At 41.4% G+C, this 17615-nt stretch overlaps 1 protein-coding gene across 1 annotated transcript; it reads left to right on the top strand.

Moving 5' to 3' along the window:
* Positions 1-832: 832 nt before the first annotated feature.
* On the top strand, positions 833-8380 carry LOC146690156 (uncharacterized). Its single transcript, XM_085435033.1, has 6 exons — positions 833-939; positions 1018-1119; positions 1395-1718; positions 4748-4890; positions 6403-6506; positions 7969-8380. The coding sequence occupies exons 1-6, from the start codon at positions 876-878 to the stop codon at positions 8111-8113; spliced, it is 882 nt and encodes a 293-aa protein (XP_085291159.1). The 5' UTR covers positions 833-875; the 3' UTR covers positions 8114-8380.
* Positions 8381-17615: the final 9235 nt, after the last annotated feature.

The following is a 17615-nucleotide window of genomic DNA, read 5'->3' as shown; positions in this document are numbered from 1 at the left end:
TGCAGAGGCGGCCTGTTAGTTGGGTTTCTGGCCTTTTCCTCTTTTCCTCCATCCTTTCCTCTGACCTCTTCCTGGTAGCATCCAGTTGCCTTTGGAAAAAGTCTGTCTGGGCAAATTCCTCAAAGGGCATTTTAATTCCATCACCAGGTTTTCTTGTTTTGTTTCCTCTCTCTACACCACAACCACCATTTATACTCTAATCCCTGAGTCATTTGGTAACCCTTCATTATTACCCAGAACCTGTCTCAGCTCCTCCCTGAATTCTTCGCAATATTCATACGTTTTCAGCTTCCATCATTTAAATCTGGCCTCTGTCTTCACTCGCTTCCTCTAATTGATTTCCAAAGTCACCTTGCAGTCTCCTATCTCTTTCAGATTTTTTTTTTAATTGTGTGCACCTTCCTCCACTGTTTTATATGTGTGTTACCCTGTGTTTATTCATCTGCTCTGTTGTGCAAAATCAAGTATTTGTACTTCTGTATTCTTCTCAATTCTCCCTTCGTGCTTGAATTTTAGTGCACTAGAAAAGCCTTGGTGCGGTTTGCAGCAGCAAAAATGGTGTCATCAAAACTATGTGACTAAGTTTCCACTTGTGTTTTGCAAAATGTGCAACTTGTATAACGATTCACATGAAGAATCTTCTAATTCCCACAGTGTTAGCTTGTTTCCCATCACTTTTGGTTTGTATTAGGGAACTGAAAGTTCCTCAGAAAAAAAATACTTTTGTTTCTTTTCACATCGCCCAGCTATTACTGTGATAAGTTTAGTTCCCCTAAAGTTATTAAGAGAAGAAATTGAAACTAATGACGCATTCACAGTATTGCTGGCCTGTTCTGCAGAGCTGACCATCTCAGGAATATCTGGCATTCTAACAAATGATGGAGGAAATTTATATGAATACTGAGTATGACAAATTTGACAATGCAAAAAACTGCACAGGTAAGAAACAGAGTAGACATATTTTTATCATCAGTCATAACTATTTTCCACTTCATTAGTGTTTGTTTCTCTTTTCAGGTCCAAGGAACTATAAGAGGAGTTTCCACTCAGGTGTGATTCCCTGTTTGGGCCTGCTGAGTTTTTTCCTGCTAATCGGACTCATCACCCTTGGTGTTTACTGTGAGTCTGATTCTAACACTCATGAGCCCACATATGAACAGAATAAAATGTCTCGAACTTTGTATTTTGGATGGTTTCAGACCATGCTGAATGAACTGTGACACACACACACTCATACTCTCCCATAGAGTACACTATCATAAATATCAGTTTAAGAACATTTTTCATTGCCTACAGGCAAATTTGAAATACTTTAGTTTTGGTCTAAAAACTATAAAAATTTATGCACAAGCTTTTTTCTGTGTCTCAAAAACATGCATCTCCAATTATTTTAGTTCATGATTCAGCTGCAGATGTCTCAGCTGTGAGTAGTAAACTTTCTTCCATGACTGAGGAGAGAGACCTTCTTAAGGCAAGTCTGTCCACTACCGGAAACAAACTTTCCTCCATGACTGAAGAGAGAGACCTTCTTAAGGCAAATCTGTCCAGTACCGGAAACAAGCTTTCCTCCATGACTGAAGAGAGAGACCTTCTTAAGGCAAATCTGTCCAGTACCGGAAACAAGCTTTCCTCCATGACTGAGGAGAGAGACCTTCTGCAGGCCAACCTTGCTGAAAAGGCAAATGAGTTGGAACGGCTTCAGAGTTTGTCAAAGCAGAGTGAGTATGTGTATTTCCTGTTGAAATTACTTGTGTGTGTTTGTAAAAGTTAATAATGAAAAACAAGGATTCACTTTCCAGGTATTGTGAAAAGTCCTTGTCTCTTTGTGCCTTAATGAATAGAATTTTTGAATTTTTATATTTAAATCTAAAATTTTGAGGATAAAGTTGAAATTCTGATGAATGAAGTTTAAATACTATTTCAATAATAAGGATGAAATGCCAAAATAACCTATCGTTTTTGTCAGGGAGTTTTTAATGTTTTATTTGATTATGCTTCAAATGTTATGTTATACTTATGTTCACATATTTCACCAGACACAGTTTTCTGTTGAAACAGGAAGCTGACCCTGTGACTCTGTGACATTTACCGCAAGAGATGAGTACAGAAATACACATCCGCAGAAGTTGACTTGCATTATCTTATTCTTAGAAATTGACTTGTAGCACACACACTTTATGACACACACACACACACACACACACAGCTTACACACAGACAGCATCAGGACCTGCGTAACAGGAAATGTGATTATATTTGCATATTGACGATGTAACCTATAAAAGTAAACGAATACTGCAGTTCGGTGTGTCTCTCTGTCTGAGATTCACCCGTGCCGCACATTATCAATCTCAAGTGTCTCAGTGTTGTTTACTCACCTGACTGTTTGTTAACTGTAAATCTCTGACAGTTTTCAGTCAAACTGTTACTGCCTCTTCCTTACGGTGGGTCATGCTGGAAAGTCTCGTTGCCTCGCCACTGTTAATGCAGACCTCAGAACAGTTAAGGCATTGTTCATAACACAGATTCACAACAAAGACACTCAGATAATCAAAACTTTTTTTTCTTTTCAACATTAATTTAAGACGAATATCAAATAGTTTTCTACTTTTATCAAAATCGTACTGACTTTGGAAAGAGTACTACACAAAAAGAAAAGACATCTAGTTTAAAATCAAAACAACTACTAGCTAAGTATTTGAACAACTAGAAAAAGCACCTGCTATCACAACTAGAGATTTACAAGGTAAAACACAAACGCTATGGAGAGAGGGAACCGGGATGTCAGGTCAGGATGGAGATATCATAATCCCCACACTCCGAGACTGACACTCCAAGCCCCAAGAACAACTGGTGCATTCAAGGTGTGGAATATGAGAGCACCTGAAGGAGAAGAGTGTGTATGTGGTTTGTGGCCCAGCTGCAGGGGAGGGGTGAAGCAATGTGTTTATGGCTTGGTGTCAGATCAGTGCAGGTCATGATGATGGTCTCCATCATCTAATCATGCCTTCCCTACTTGAGTAGGTCGGCGGGACCTGACAAGAGAACTGTGAGGTGTGTGCCGATCTGAAGCTGGAAATCCATGCAGACGAAAGGAACAAGAAAAACACTGCAAATAAACATTTGAAAACTTGCAATGCTATGTGCGTCAGGTCCTTTTGTGTTACAAGAAGATCAGGGCTATGGTGGAAACCTGGACCCTCAGTGCCTCAGTGGCTGATTACCATTAGTATGTGAAGTACTCTCCAAAAGTCTATTTGAAGATGTGAATTTAGCATTATGCATAATGCCTACTGTAACCATCACTGAAACCACAGAGAGTTAGACAGACAGAAGTTAGCCCACTATGAGAACAGCTGAAAGGAGTGATGAAGAGAGGGGTTCCTAAGAAGTACAACTAGGTGTCCATACCTGACTAAAAACTGCGTGCCAAGCAAAGACTCACAGTCTTAGCTAACTGTTAGGAAAAAAAGCAGTAACTCAATACGGCAAGACCAGGCTGACCAACCTTTGCATCTCTTGGATTAACTGCAAGAAAGCCAATAAACTCAATGCCTCACAAATGGATCTTATAATGCCCAGAACCACCAGGACCCTAAGAGCCTTCATCAGGAATTCAGTGGAGATGTGGAGAACAACACTACAGGCCAACTTCAAGCAAACTGTACAAGTCATCATCAAGTGCGAGATTTACCAAAGAGATGCTGTGACTCCACTGCTATTCTGCATAAGCCTATGTAGTCGGAAGGTAACAAAGAGAGGGAAGGTAGTTAGAAATGAGGGGATTGCACTACCAGAAGTCAGTGCTGCAGACATTGTGGACCGCTACAAGTACCTGAGAATCCCACAGGAAAATGGGAAACACGAAGAGGCCTCTTGGAAAACCGCAACCAAATAACTGCAGAGAGTAAGGCTTGTCCTGAGGAGTCAGCTGAACAGGAAGAACAAGATATAAGCAATCAAGCCTATGCCCTGCTGGTTGTCAGATACCCTTCTGGGATAATAAACTGGCCACAGGAGGAGATGCAAATGGAGAGTCCTCTTTATACACAGGGTTCAGTGCTAGGACCAATTCTGTTTACATTATACAAGCTTTCCTTAGGCAGTATCATTAGAAAGCATAGCATGCATTTTCATGGCTATGCATATGACACCTGACTTTATCTATCCATGAAGCCAGATAACACACATCAATTAGTTAACCTGCAGGGATGTCTTAAAGACATAAAGACCTGGATAAACTCTAATTTTTCTCCGTCTATATTGAGATAAAACTGAGGTTATTGTCCTTGGCCCTAAAAAGATTAGAAATACGATAGCTAACCAAATGCTTACTCTGGATGGCATTATTTTTGTCTCCAGTAACACTGTGGGGAACCTTGGAGTGATTTTTGACCTGGATATGTCCTTCAATCCACATATTAAATAAATATGTAGGACTGCTTTTTTTCAAATGTGAGGCTGAAAAATATGTGAAAAGTGTGGTGTGTAACACTGGTAACTTAGATCTGTCACATCCTTCATCAAAATGAGCACACAAACAATTTGGTTCTAGTGCTTTCACAATTTTATTTTATGACACAATTTGTTTTATCTTGATTCTCCAGCAGGACATGTGATGTTTAGTTGATCTAACTGACAAAATATGTTAATATAAAACTAATTTATATTAACATAATAAGTAATAGGTACTGTTAATAACTATTAAAACTACTGTTTGATGTTTCTTGTTTGATGTTTCTTCCAGAAAAAACGTGTCCCACAGGATGGAGCATATTCAGTGGTAGTTGTTATTTCCTCTCTGTAAGATCTGGTAACTGGGGTGAAGCTAGACAGGACTGTAGAGGCAAAGGGGCAGATCTGGTGGTGATGAAGAACTCTGAAGAACAGGTACAGTATGTGTATATATATATATATATATATATATATATATATATATATATATATACTACCAGTCAAACGTTTTAGAACACACATTTTTTCTAGTTGTTTATTAAAAATTATGCTATTTAATGTCTCATTGTAGTCTTAAATGAAAGCATAGCACAAATAAGCAATTGAGTGAAAAAAGAAATCACAGAATCAAAATGTATTCTAAACTCTAGACTCATCGAAGTAGCCTCATTTGGCAGATACAACAGTTGAACACACCCATGTAGGGCTGTACGATATGACCAAAATCTCATATCCCGATATAAGACATTTATCATCCAACGATATAAATCACAAAAATGTAACATTTTCTGTAAATTCTGTGAAGCTCGGGCAACCCGACTTGGGTGAAGTGTTTTCAGCTGGACTGACTGTTGCAAAAGTTGAAACGGCCGCAATTTTCTTTGTATTTATTACACAACGTGCTGCTGGCAAGAGCCTGTTCTAAGGTTTATTTTTTTAGCACCTGACGGCTCTTTTTAGCTTCTCATCTGTAAACACTCTGCATACTATTTCATGTGATTCATTTTGAAAAATCTCAATAGGATCTTCAGCTTTATTGTGAAAGGTTTATGTGGAAAACAAACAAGCAGACGGCAGAGCCACGTGACGGTTTTACCCATGTTGTTGCTAACTACAACGCATAAAAACAGTCGGTTCTCCGTCCGTAGTGTGGTTAATTTAAATATAAGTGAAAGAGAGAACTTTAAGAAACCATCAAAATGATAAAATATTGCCGTTAACAGTTTATTTTGCAACACCACAAAACAAGCGATAGCATAATTTGAAACAATAGACGTTTTCATATTGCCATCCGATCCACATCGTTATATCAAACAGGCACTTGTAGGTGCTTTGCTTTCACTCTTCTGTCCAGTTCATCCCCAACCAGCTTTATGGAGTTTAAGTCTGCAGACTGTGCTGGCCACTCCATGTTTTTAAGTTTACCATCATGTTATTTTTTATTGAGGTAGTTCTGGGATAGCTTGGACTCATGTTTTGGATCGTTATCTTGCTTTAGGATGAACCCCTGACCAACTAGGTGCATACCAGAGGGTATTGCATGGCACTGCAGAATGCTGCAGTATCCGTTTTGGTTCAGGGTGCCTCTCAATCTGTACTTTTCTGTGAATGTACATATGACTTATTGAAACCTCAAGTCTGCTTAGATAAATATTTTATGCAGTCAGCCAGCTAACGACGGAACAATCAGAAACGTGATGTGTGGAGGCAGAAAAAGACAACAGAATGTAAAAAAGCAGAAGATGAATGTGATGTACACACTGGTTCTCCACCTTGATGTGACATGTGTTAGTTTTCAGGTTCCTGTTAGCTCATTGCACTGAAGGAAAAAATATTTACCTGATTGTGAGAAATGTGTCAAAGAAATTGAGAATTTTCTTCAAAAAAACAGCACACCCTAAATTCTGTTTAAAAAATAAACACATTTTTTTTTTGCATGTTAAACAGAACTTTCTCGCTACAATCATCAACGATAACACTTGGATTGGTTTGACTGACTATGGAATGGAGGGACTGTGGAAATGGGTAGATGGAACTCCACTCACTCTGGCGTAAGTCTTTACTGTGGTTCAGTTTATTACTTTTACTGAATTTCTAGCAGATGTTTTCTCATGAACATAGAGCTTACATGTCAGTAGGTCTGTGAAGGTTCTCAGTCATCCAGGTCATCAGCATGTGCCCAAAAGAAGTCAGTACAATCCATCTTTAAAGTTCTGCTCTTATTTTGGCTCATCCTACTGACATGTAGTCTAAGGAAATTGGAAAGAAAAGTGTCTGGACTTCTTTGAGTTGCTTGAAGACATTTCACCTCTTATCCGAGAAGCTTCTTCAGTTCTAAGGTCAAATGGTGGAGAGTCCCAGATTTAAACCCAGTTGGAGTTTCCCCCCAAAGAGGGACAAAAGGACCTCCTGATGATCCTCTACCTAATCACATGAGCCAAGGTATGGAAATGGGTGTGGGTCACAATCAGCCAGGGTTTCGGGTGAGCTCATAGTGAAACCTGGCCCCACCCTATCATGTGATTTCCTGAGGTCAGATGGCCCAGGATGTGAGCGGGCGTTGAGGCGTCTGGGAAGAATCTCAAAACTGGATTATAGATGGCAGACAGTTGGTGTCGTAAACCCCCGCCTCTGTTCAAAGATGGTCGCTCACAGTGGACATAGATGCTTCTTTCACTCCTCTTTCAAACCATCTGTCCTCTCTGTCCAAAATGTGAACATTGGCATCCTCAAAAGTGTGACCTTTGACCTTTAGATGCAGATGGACTGCTGAGTCTTGTCCTGTGGAGGTGGCTCTTCTGTGTTGTGCCATGCGCTTGTGAAGTAGCTGTTTGGTCTCTCCAATGTAGTCCCCCAAAGCGCTTTACATATCCAGTCATCCACCCATTCACACACACATTCACACACTGGTGATGGCAAATCTGGGACTCTCCACCATTTGACCTTAGAACTGAAGAAGCTTCTCGGATGAGAGGTGAAACGTCTTCAAGCAACTCAAAGAAGTCCAGACACTTTTCTTTCCAATTTCCTTAGACTACATGTCAGTAGGATGAGCCAAAATAAGAGCAGAACTTTAAAGATGGATTGTACTGACTTCTTTTAGGCACATGCTGACAGAAGAACTCAGTTATAATGTTTTAAATATTTCATGACATCTATCCATTTTCTCCTCTATTAAGATAGCACACATCTTTGGACTGTGGGAGGAAGTGACAGAGAACTCACATAGGCAGAGAAAATGCAAACTGCGCACAGAGAGGACTCTGGTAGCCAATAGATTTAAACCTAGGCAACAGTGCTAACCACCACATTAATACACTGCATTATTTTTATCTGGAATAGTGTGTTTGACTTTGCTGTACTCTGTGTAGGCTTATTTCTTCCATAACTATGTCCTAAGAAAAGCATTTGTTCACCTCAATTTTTCCTACAGCTAAAGAGCTGTAGAGTCAGGAGTGTCATATTTAATTTTTTATCCTCATTAAACACCTTTATTGTTAATTGTCCTATCAGGAACTGGGCAAAAAATGAACCCAATAATGGAGGCTCACGGCATGGTGAAGAAGACTGTGTGCATATAAGAGCTGCAGACCAGAGGACTTGGAATGATATTTCATGTACAGCTTCTATGAAATGGATCTGTAAAAAAATACCATAACACCATTTTACATCGAGACCATATATTTTTACATGCTTTGAAATTTTAGCTATGATTGTTATTCTATTCTGAATTTCATTTTAATGATGAATTCTATTCTCACTATAAATAAGTGCAACTTTTTAAATCTGCAATATTACATTAACGGAAAAATTAGCCAATGTTTGTATTTCTTGTTACAACATTTAATCAGCAGCCAGTTTTTAATTCAGAGAATCAAACACAGTCGTTTATTAGTAAACACACAAAGATTGTAGTTTCTAAAGTGCTGGGGGGGGGGGAGCCTGCAGACTACTTTACTTCAGTTACTTCAGTTTACTTCACTGGTGTCTGTCAAAAAGGCAACAATTTCAACAGAGAATATAAAAGAGTATGAGAGAATATATTTTAAAATAATGCTGACAAACTATTGCTTTGCTTTTAAACGGAAAATCTTTAAATCTGAAGTTGTTTGTTTTGGTTTTGTTTGTTTATTTTTGGTATAACATTGTCCACAATCTAGCGCCTCTTGAACAGTTTGAAATGACAAGCGCTTCCACTAGAGGGTGCTGTTGTGTTAAATGTTAGTGAACACCATTTGGAAGAATGTTGTTGTTGTTTTTTTTACTCTGTTATTTCTGATCATTTTTATGCACTTTTCATATGAGCAACATCATTCTCAAGTCTCTACTGTCAAAAAAGTTAAGGCTTTTCACATGACATAACACAGACTCACTTGTGCAAGAGATGATAAAATAATGAAAACCATCTCAATCATATGTCAGGATATAAAGTGAGTCAGCAGTCAATTTGACTCTGTGTTTAAAGAATTAAAACATTTCACCATCGTTTTAAGACTTAGACACAAATGCTTTTATAATTTAACCAAAACATTACTGACTGGTAAGCATACTGCAAAAAAAAAAAAAATGTAGGTCTAATGTAGAGCAAAAAAAAAAAATCAGACACAAAAATGTAATGTGCATTTATTTTTCATTTACAGTTTTTGCCCGTTGCCTGAACACATTTTGCAAAACTTTGCTCATTGTGCCAAAACCCTAAACACAAGTAAACATGACACAACACTGGGAAATATACCATTCACATCTGCACCAAATTGAAACTCTACTCTCAAAACCTAAACTCTGCTATCAAAACCTAACATTCCTTTGTCAAAATGTAACTCTGTTGACAAAATGACACATACTTGCATCATATGCAAACACTTACAGAGCAGGGGGAACACACTAGTCTACTTTACATAAAGCACTGCAGTCTTTGATTTCCATTGTTCATTCAGAAGGCATATTGGTACATATTCAGCTCGAAGTCCTTTGACCCTGTCACTGTTCCTCTCAAATGGGACTCTGTAGAGCTGCTTCATGGTGATGCTGTGTTTTCCCAAGATGCGTCTGATGGTGGTGATGCTCACATGGTTTATGTTGTTGAACACTTGCCTGTCTGCAAGTATTTGCTTTCGTAGCTGGTGGAGACGGATGGCATTGTCTGCCCTCACTAGGTCCACAACGGCAAGTTCCTGCCGTTGTGTGAACAGGCGTTGGCGTCCTCCCCCAGAAGGTCTTCGAGTCATTCTAGAGAAATACAACCACATATTGTCATCGGTTTGCTTATTTTTCTTACAGTACTTTACTGTATATACTGTATCATCCACTGTACAACACTGTACTTCAATATAAGTAATCATGGTATGTTTCACAGAAACTACCACTTTGGCTGCAAAAGGAGCATTAGCACCCTGCAGTACGCTGTACACTTGATATGGTAACTGTAGAACAGTACTATAAAACCATCTGAGTGGAGTAGAAGGCAGTGAGATGAAGACAGACCTGTTTTCTAGTTGGAATTTTCTTATTACAGATGCCACTGTGAAGCGGCTTAGATGTGGGTGGACTCTCTGCCCAGCTTCCCTCATAGTCAGGCCGTGGTTGATGACATGGTCCACCAAAGTTGCTCTTATATCATCAGAAATATGGGTCCGTGCATGGCCTCTTTGACCTCCTCCTCCTCTTCCTCTTGCTCTCCCTCCATCCATGCTTGCAAAGTTCTTGAAATGGCTAAACTGAGGGCTTTTTGTGGTTGGCTAATTGGTGTTCAGTTTTGCAAGTAAGTGCCTTCAGGTGTATATTTGAGTGGTTGCAATTACCCGATGTGTTTTGTATTTTGGATACATGTGTTTTCCAAATGGCACCCTGAAATTTCATTTTTGAACGAAGTGTCTTATGTATGAAATAGAGTGTAGCATGCAGGACCATGTGTGTTGCATAAAGGAGTAAGTGTGTTGCATAATTGCAACCAGAGTGCAAAGCAGCACTTTTGTTTAAGGTATGGGTACATGTGTTTGAGGTATGGTAACAAAAGCTTCAAGTTGTGTTACTTTAGTCTAAGCATGGGTTTATAGTGTTCAAGCAACGAGCAAAAACTGTAACAGAAGGAAGACATCTCTACAGCTAATATCTCCCAAAACTGGGCAACTCACACCAAAACAATTTAAGCGGATAAACAGCAGGCCAAAAGAAAATGTGTGTTACGGCGGGGTACGCTAGACCCAAAAGCAGACAGTGAGAGAAACTGAACTTTAAACAAAAGCGAGCCTTTATTTGGGCTGATGGCAGGAGTAAAAACAAAAGCTAAGGCAAAACAATGACAATATGTACAGTTGATTTTGATGCGAGCTGTCCCTTTAATGCTAACCTCAAACCTGGTTTCAACAGAACTGAAACATGCAGTCATTTTCAAAGCATTTTAAAAAGTAAACAGTCCTTATGAAATCTGATGTAACAGACAACTAAACCATCAGAAAATTAACTTGATGACAGCTCACTATATCGATGAATGCATCAAATCCTTCAATGACAAATAAAAAAAGACAGAATATATGAACTCAGGGATAATTATAACATTTACATCTGTAACCATTAGTACTCCCATCAAGTTCAAATGATGTGCATTTCAAAGTAATTGCTGGAAAGGACAAACTCGGTGCAAAATTCAGGATAAGAACTGTCAGTGCATGGTACTTCAAGGGTAGCTCCACAGGTGTGAGCAACAGGCTTTCTGTTGAGCCCAGTTTCAGCATTAAAGCACGTGAGAATTTTGTCAACACAGATGACAGAAGACCCAGTGCAGAAGGGCAGGAGTTTTTCAGCTCTGGTTTCATCAGCATTTTTGACATAATGCTGAAGATGGTTAAAGGTTGTCTGTTCTCTCTGAGATAGCATCAATTTTGTTGTTTCGAATAGCTGATTCACTCTTTTTCCTGTGGCCTTCTTTGTCACAAACAGAGACTTTTTCTCTCTTGTCTGACAGTTTAAGCTGCAGACATGCCATGGTTGTGGAGAAGAAATCCATTATATACTATGGCAGTGTTGGGAAGTAACAGAATACATGCACCAAAGTTATGTATTTAAAATACAAAATATGAGTAACTTTTCTGTTACAGTTACCATTTAAAAAGGTGGTATTCAGAATACAGTTACTTTGTTGAAATAAATGGATTACACGGCGGTCTTTCCTGTTTCATATGTTCGGCTATGCCCTCTCTATTTTTGGTAATTCCACGCCGGTGGAAACGCAAACAAAACACGCATTAAGAGGTTCTGATACCTGTGTCTCAATCTCGCAGCCTATGTCACCTCTACTTGCATAAAACTCAATGAGAGTAACGTATTCTGAATTCTGAAGTGGCTGTTTAGTCTCTCCAATGTAGAGGTCTGAGCATTTCTCGCGACACTGTACATCATACACTACGTTGTCAAGTTTGTGTTTGGGGGTTTTGTCTTTGGGATGAACCAGTTTTTGTCTGAGTGTGTTGCTGGGTCTGAAGTAAGCTGGGATGTCGTGCTTGGAAAAAACTCTCCTGAGTTTCTCTGATAAACCTGCTACATAGGGGATGGCAATTTTGTTCCACTTGTTCTTCTTATCCTCCTTAGTTGGTGCCTGATCTTCTTTTCTGTGCATCTTTGCTGACTTGATAAAAGCCCAATTAAGATAACCACATGTTTTAAGAGCTTTCTTTACATGTGTGTGTTCCTTCTTTTTCTCTTCAGGCTTAGAAGGAATATTTTTGCCTGGTGTTGTAGGGTCCGGATTACTCCACGTTTGTGTTCCAGAGGGTGGTGGGAGTAAAAGAGGAGGTACTAGTCTATATGTGTCTGTGAATGTGTATGTGTGGGCTTCCGGTAAACTTTAATGTTGAGGTTTCCATTCCCTTCAATGTGCACGGCACAGTCCAGGATTGGCAAACAGTTATTCTTTGTGTCTTCCCTGGCGAACTTTATGTTTTTATCCACAGCGTTGATGTTTGCAGTGAAGGATACTTCTTGAGTTTTGATTTTGACCCAGGTGTCGTCCGCATATCTGTAGCAGTGGCTGGGCCAATTTGTTTCCCCTCTCTGATATGTTTTTATATACATTAGGGGTGGGCGATATAAACGATATACGATAAAAACGATATAAATTTGGCCAACGATAGAGATTTTGACTATACCGCTCTATCGCGATAGCGCATATTGATGATGTCATCAAGCTGCGCCTGTTTTGGTCGAAAGTAGTGATGGTAAATTTGATTCTTTTTACTGAATCGAGTTTTAATGAGTCACTCACCAAAGTGAATCTGGTTTTTTGAGTCATTTGATTCACTGAGTCAGTTGACCAGAGAGTGCAAAAATGTACATTTTCATGTATATCCTACTGCTAAGATGAGTGATTCTAAAACTAAAACTATTTTATAGAGCAAAAAACAGCAAAAACATTTCTAAAACTAAGCAATTTCCTATCAAAATTGCTTAATAAACATTTATTTTGTTTATTTTTATTTTATTAGTATTTTCGTTAAATGTGTCAAATATATATTTTCTCATCTAAATGTCCACTGAGCTGTGAGCCAGGGGGCGGTAATGCGCCTTAACATTGGTTGCCAACCAAGAAGAAGAAGAAGCTGTGAGCCAGGAGGGAGTGGGTTAGTGAGTCCTGAGTGATTCGTTCGCTCTATGGCTGTATCCCAATTCAGGGTCTGCAGCCTTAAAGGCTGCATTTTAAGGCCGATTACGTCACAGCGGCGCGCCGAAGGCTGTCCCAATTTGAAGGCTGCTCGAAATGCGGCCCTCAAATGCGTCCTTCATTTCCCTGAATTTTAAGGATGTTTTTTTTTATTTTTATTATTATTATTTGCACAGAAATGTACAACAATTATGGCAATCTCTACAAAGATTCTATTTTCCCAACATGAAATAGTATCAGAAAAGGCTGAATTCCAGCATATAGGCTGTATCCCAATTCAGGGTCTGCAGCCTTAAAGTACGCAGCCTCAACGATCCTCAAGGGCCGCGCACTCAAAGACCGCTAAGGCCGGAAGTGCGAGGCTTGTGAAATGGGATGGTCTAGCCTCCGTTGTGCTGCCCAGGTTGCCTAGCAACCATGATACTAACAGCTGGAAACGTGTCATACAACTTTGTGTGACAGAAATGAAGGAGAAAATCTTTTGTTCATTTGTTTGTTTGTTTCTACATGAGCTTTGATCATTCTCTGTAAGATTAAGGTCAGCTATTGAACGGCGTATATTTTAAAGTAAAGGCTTTAAAACAAAGTTAGTACAAACGTCACTAATGTCACATAACTTTGCCGACATGTGGCCAACAGTAATGTTTTAATGTTCTTCGTTATTAAACATTTGCACATAAATAAGTGACATAATATTTGTTAGATTTGTATTGTTCATTGTCATTTATGCTTAGAAATATTTAACCATATATGCTTAGAGGTGTATAATCATTTGTAGATTGAAAGAATGTCTCATCCTAGGAGGTCTGTAACAGCTCTGTGTAGCATGAAGGGGGAGTGCGTTCACTCCCTCTACAGAGTGTTCTGGCGTAGATCACACCTCCTAGGAGAGGTCGTATCTTCTCTTGTTGATATATGGTATAGCAAACACACGTATATCTGTTTAAGTATAAGAGCCTTTTGTTCAGATGGACCCGCTCCTGGCACCAGCGTTTGGGGAGTCTTCACAGGGTCACACCTTGACCTCACACACACACACACACACACACACACACACACACACACACACACAGTATTCTTTGTTCACATGTATACCTATGTAGACGTCATATGTTAATGAACCTATGCATATTCATGTAACCTCAATAAAAGAACAGTGGTACGGGAGAGCGGACGAGAGCAACTGGGGTCAGGCGAGGGAACGGCGCCTCTTCGGTTTTCTCCCGTGCACGAATAACATGAAGAACTTTGCCTACTCGTGTCTTGCTTTGCAGTGTAATTATATTGTCTTCAATTTATTGTCACATCACATGTGCAGGCACACTGGCACAGCACATGCGAGTGAAATTCTTGTGTGCGAGCCCCACAAGCAACAGAGATGTGCAAACACAACAACACAAACGAGCAAAATACAAGAATGGCCAACCTGAAACTAATAAATATATGTACAATATATAATAGTGTATGCATTTCTGGATGTGTATACTAAATATTTTCCTACGTGTGTGTGTGTGTGTGTGTGTGTGTGTACACATTTTTACAAATTAAATAGTAAAAAAAAAAAAAAAATAATAATAATAATAATAATAAAATATATAAAATATACAGAGTTGAATATGTGCAAAACAAGTGGCATTTATATACAGTATGGAGTGCATAATGTTGAAGTTCCAGTAGTGAAGCTGAGGTGTCTATGACGTGTTCAGCAGTCTGATGGCCTGGTGGAAAAAGCTGTCTCTCAGTCTGCTGGTACGGGACCGGATGCTGCAGAACCTCCTTCCTGATGGAAGCAGTCTGAACAGTTTATGGCTGGGGTGACTGGAGTCCTTGATGATCCTCCCCGCTTTCCTCAGGCACCGCTTCCTGTAGATGTCTTGGAGGGAGGGAAGCTCACCTCCAATTATCCGTTCAGAGCACCGCACTACTCGCTGGAGAGCTTTGCAGTTGTAAGCGGTGCTGTTGCCATACCAGGTGGTGATGCATCCAGTGAGGATGCTCTCAATGGCACAGTGATAGAAGGTCCTGAGGATGCGGGGGCTCATGCCGAATCTTTTCAGTCTCCTGAGAAAGAAGAGGCGCTGCTGCGCCTTCTTCACTGTTTTGTTTGTGTGTACTGACCACGTAAGATCCTCAGCCAGATGTACTCCAAGGAACCGGAAGCTGCTCACTCTCTCCACAGCAGCGCCGTTGATGGTGATGGGGGTGTGTACTTCTCTGCACCTCCGGAAGTCCACTATCAACTCCTTTGTCTTTGCGACGTTGAGGGTGAGATGGTTGTCTTGACACCAGTGGGTCAGGGCGCTGACCTCCTCCCTGTAAGCCGTCTCATCACCGTTGGTGATAAGACCCACCACTGTAGTGTCGTCCGCAAACTTCACAATGATGTTGGAGCTGTTAGTGGCTGTGCAGTCATAGGTGTAGAGTGAGTACAGGAGAGGGCTCAGTACACACCCCTGTGGAGCACCAGTGTTCAGTGTGATGGGGGATGAGGTGATGCTGCCCAGTCTGACCACCTGGCGTCTGTCAGACAGGAAGCTAAGGATCCAGCTGCAGAGGGAGCTGCTCAGTCCTAGATCCTGCAGTTTCCTGTCCAGCTTCGAGGGAACGATGGTATTGAATGCTGAGCTGTAATCTACAAACAGCATCCTCACATACGTGTCTCTCTTCTCCAGGTGTGACAGGGCAGTGTGTAGTGTCAGGGCTATGGCATCATCAGTGGACCTGTTGTGGCGGTATGCAAACTGTAGAGGGTCCAGTGAGTCGGGTAGTGCAGAGCAGATGAAGTCCCTGACCAGCTTCTCGAAGCATTTGCTTACGATGGGGGTCAGGGCTACAGGTCGCCAGTCGTTCAATGAGGAGATGGTGGAGGATTTGGGTACAGGGACGATGGTGGCCATTTTGAAGCAGGCTGGGACTACAGACAGAGAGAGGGAAAGGTTGAAGATGTGTGTGAACACTCCAGCCAGCTGAGCCGCGCATGACTTGAGGACGCGGCCGGGAATCCCGTCCGGACCAGTAGCTTTGCGTCCGTTCACCTTCCTGAAGCACTTCCGCACATCCTCCTCAGACACAGTGTGCGCACTGACGTCATCCGCGGTGCGCACACTGTCCGGTCTCATGGTGTTCGCTGTGTCGAATCTAGCGTAGAATACGTTTAGATCCTCACACAGGATGGTTTCCCTCTAAAGTCTGTGATCGTGTTTAGTCCCTGCCACATACTCCGAGGGTTGTCAAACTGTTGCTCCACCCTGTCCCTGTACTCACGTTTGGCTGCTTTGATCGTCTTCCGGAGTTGGTAATGTGCGTGTTTGTAGTCCGATGTGTTCGCGGAGGCAAAGGCGGTGTTCCGTGCCGCCAGTGCCGCGCGAACATCTCTGTTAATCCAGGGTTTTTGATTTGGGAAGGATTTAACTGTTCTGGATGGGACGACATCTTCCACGCATTTCCTGATAAATCCACAGACTGAGTCTGTGTACTCATCAATGTCTCTGGCGGCCACGTGAAACATTTCCCAGTCCGCGTGATCAAAACAGTCCCGCAGCGCAGACTCCGATTGGTCCGTCCAACAGTGCACCGCCCTCCGGGTTGGAGCTTCCTGTTTCAGCTTCTGCCTATAGGCGGGCAGGAGCAGGATGGAGCAGTGATCTGATTGGCCGAATGGGGCGCGGGGGAGGGCTTTGTACGCATCCCGGAAAGAGGTGTAACAGTGGTCGAGTAGCCGGTTTCCACGTGTGTTAAAAAGGATGTGTTGATGGAGTTTTGGTGAGACTTTCTTCAGGTTTCCCTTATTAAAGTCTCCGGCTGTGATAAACGCTGCCTCTGGGTGTGCGGTTTCCTCACTGCTGATCACGCTGTACAGTTCCCTGAGTGCACGGTCAGTGTCGGCTTGTGGGGGTATGTAAACAGCCGTAATAATCACTGCTGTAAATTCCCTCGGTAGCCAGAATGGCCGGCACTTAATCATCAGGTACTCCAGGTCCGGTGAGCAGAAGGATTTGACCGGGTGCACGTTCGCATAATCACACCAGCTGTTCGAGGCTGATATTACACGCTAAGCAACACCGAGTAAGTTTAGAGTCCAACTCTATAACTGTACGTCTTCGCCGCTCAGTGGGGCGTTGTCCGTGGCCGCTCAGTGGGGATAAAATTGTTTGTACGTCTTCGCCGCTCAGTGGGGAGTTGTCCGTGGCCGCTCAGTGGGGCTAAAATTTGCCGTCTAAGTGGGGCGATGTACAAAGCCGCTCAGTGGGGTTTTTTGTACAGAAGCATTAAGTCGCAGAGTTGCGCAGTTCGAACTTTTTTTTGTTCGCCGTCTTAGTGGGGCGAAATACAGACCGCTGTGTGGGGTACTGTAGTGAGTTCTCCACCGCTCAGTGGGGTGTTGAGAAGTTCCGCAGGGTCCAGATTGTGCTGGACAATAGGCCTATTTTGTGTTGTTGTCATTGTTGTCATCGTCGTTTTTGTTGTTGCTGTGTGTGAGTGTGTGCGGAGCAGAACACGTGGT

The sequence above is a fragment of the Copadichromis virginalis genome, linkage group LG16 (assembly GCF_057382275.1).
Source record: "Copadichromis virginalis isolate Kocher_CV1m ecotype Utaka linkage group LG16, C_Virginalis_male_GT1.1, whole genome shotgun sequence".
Taxonomy (NCBI): domain Eukaryota; kingdom Metazoa; phylum Chordata; class Actinopteri; order Cichliformes; family Cichlidae; genus Copadichromis; species Copadichromis virginalis.
This window is presented reverse-complemented; position numbering and strand designations above follow the sequence as displayed.

Bases quoted from the DNA above. Each gene is read 5' to 3' on its own strand.
- LOC146690156 (XM_085435033.1), top strand. From the start codon at position 876: ATGATGGAGGAAATTTATATGAATACTGAGTATGACAAATTTGACAAT. The intron at 1,120-1,394 runs GTGAGTCTGATT...CAATTATTTTAG, and splicing joins CATCACCCTTGGTGTTTACT to TTCATGATTCAGCTGCAGAT. The intron at 1,719-4,747 runs GTGAGTATGTGT...TGTTTCTTCCAG, and splicing joins TCAGAGTTTGTCAAAGCAGA to AAAAAACGTGTCCCACAGGA.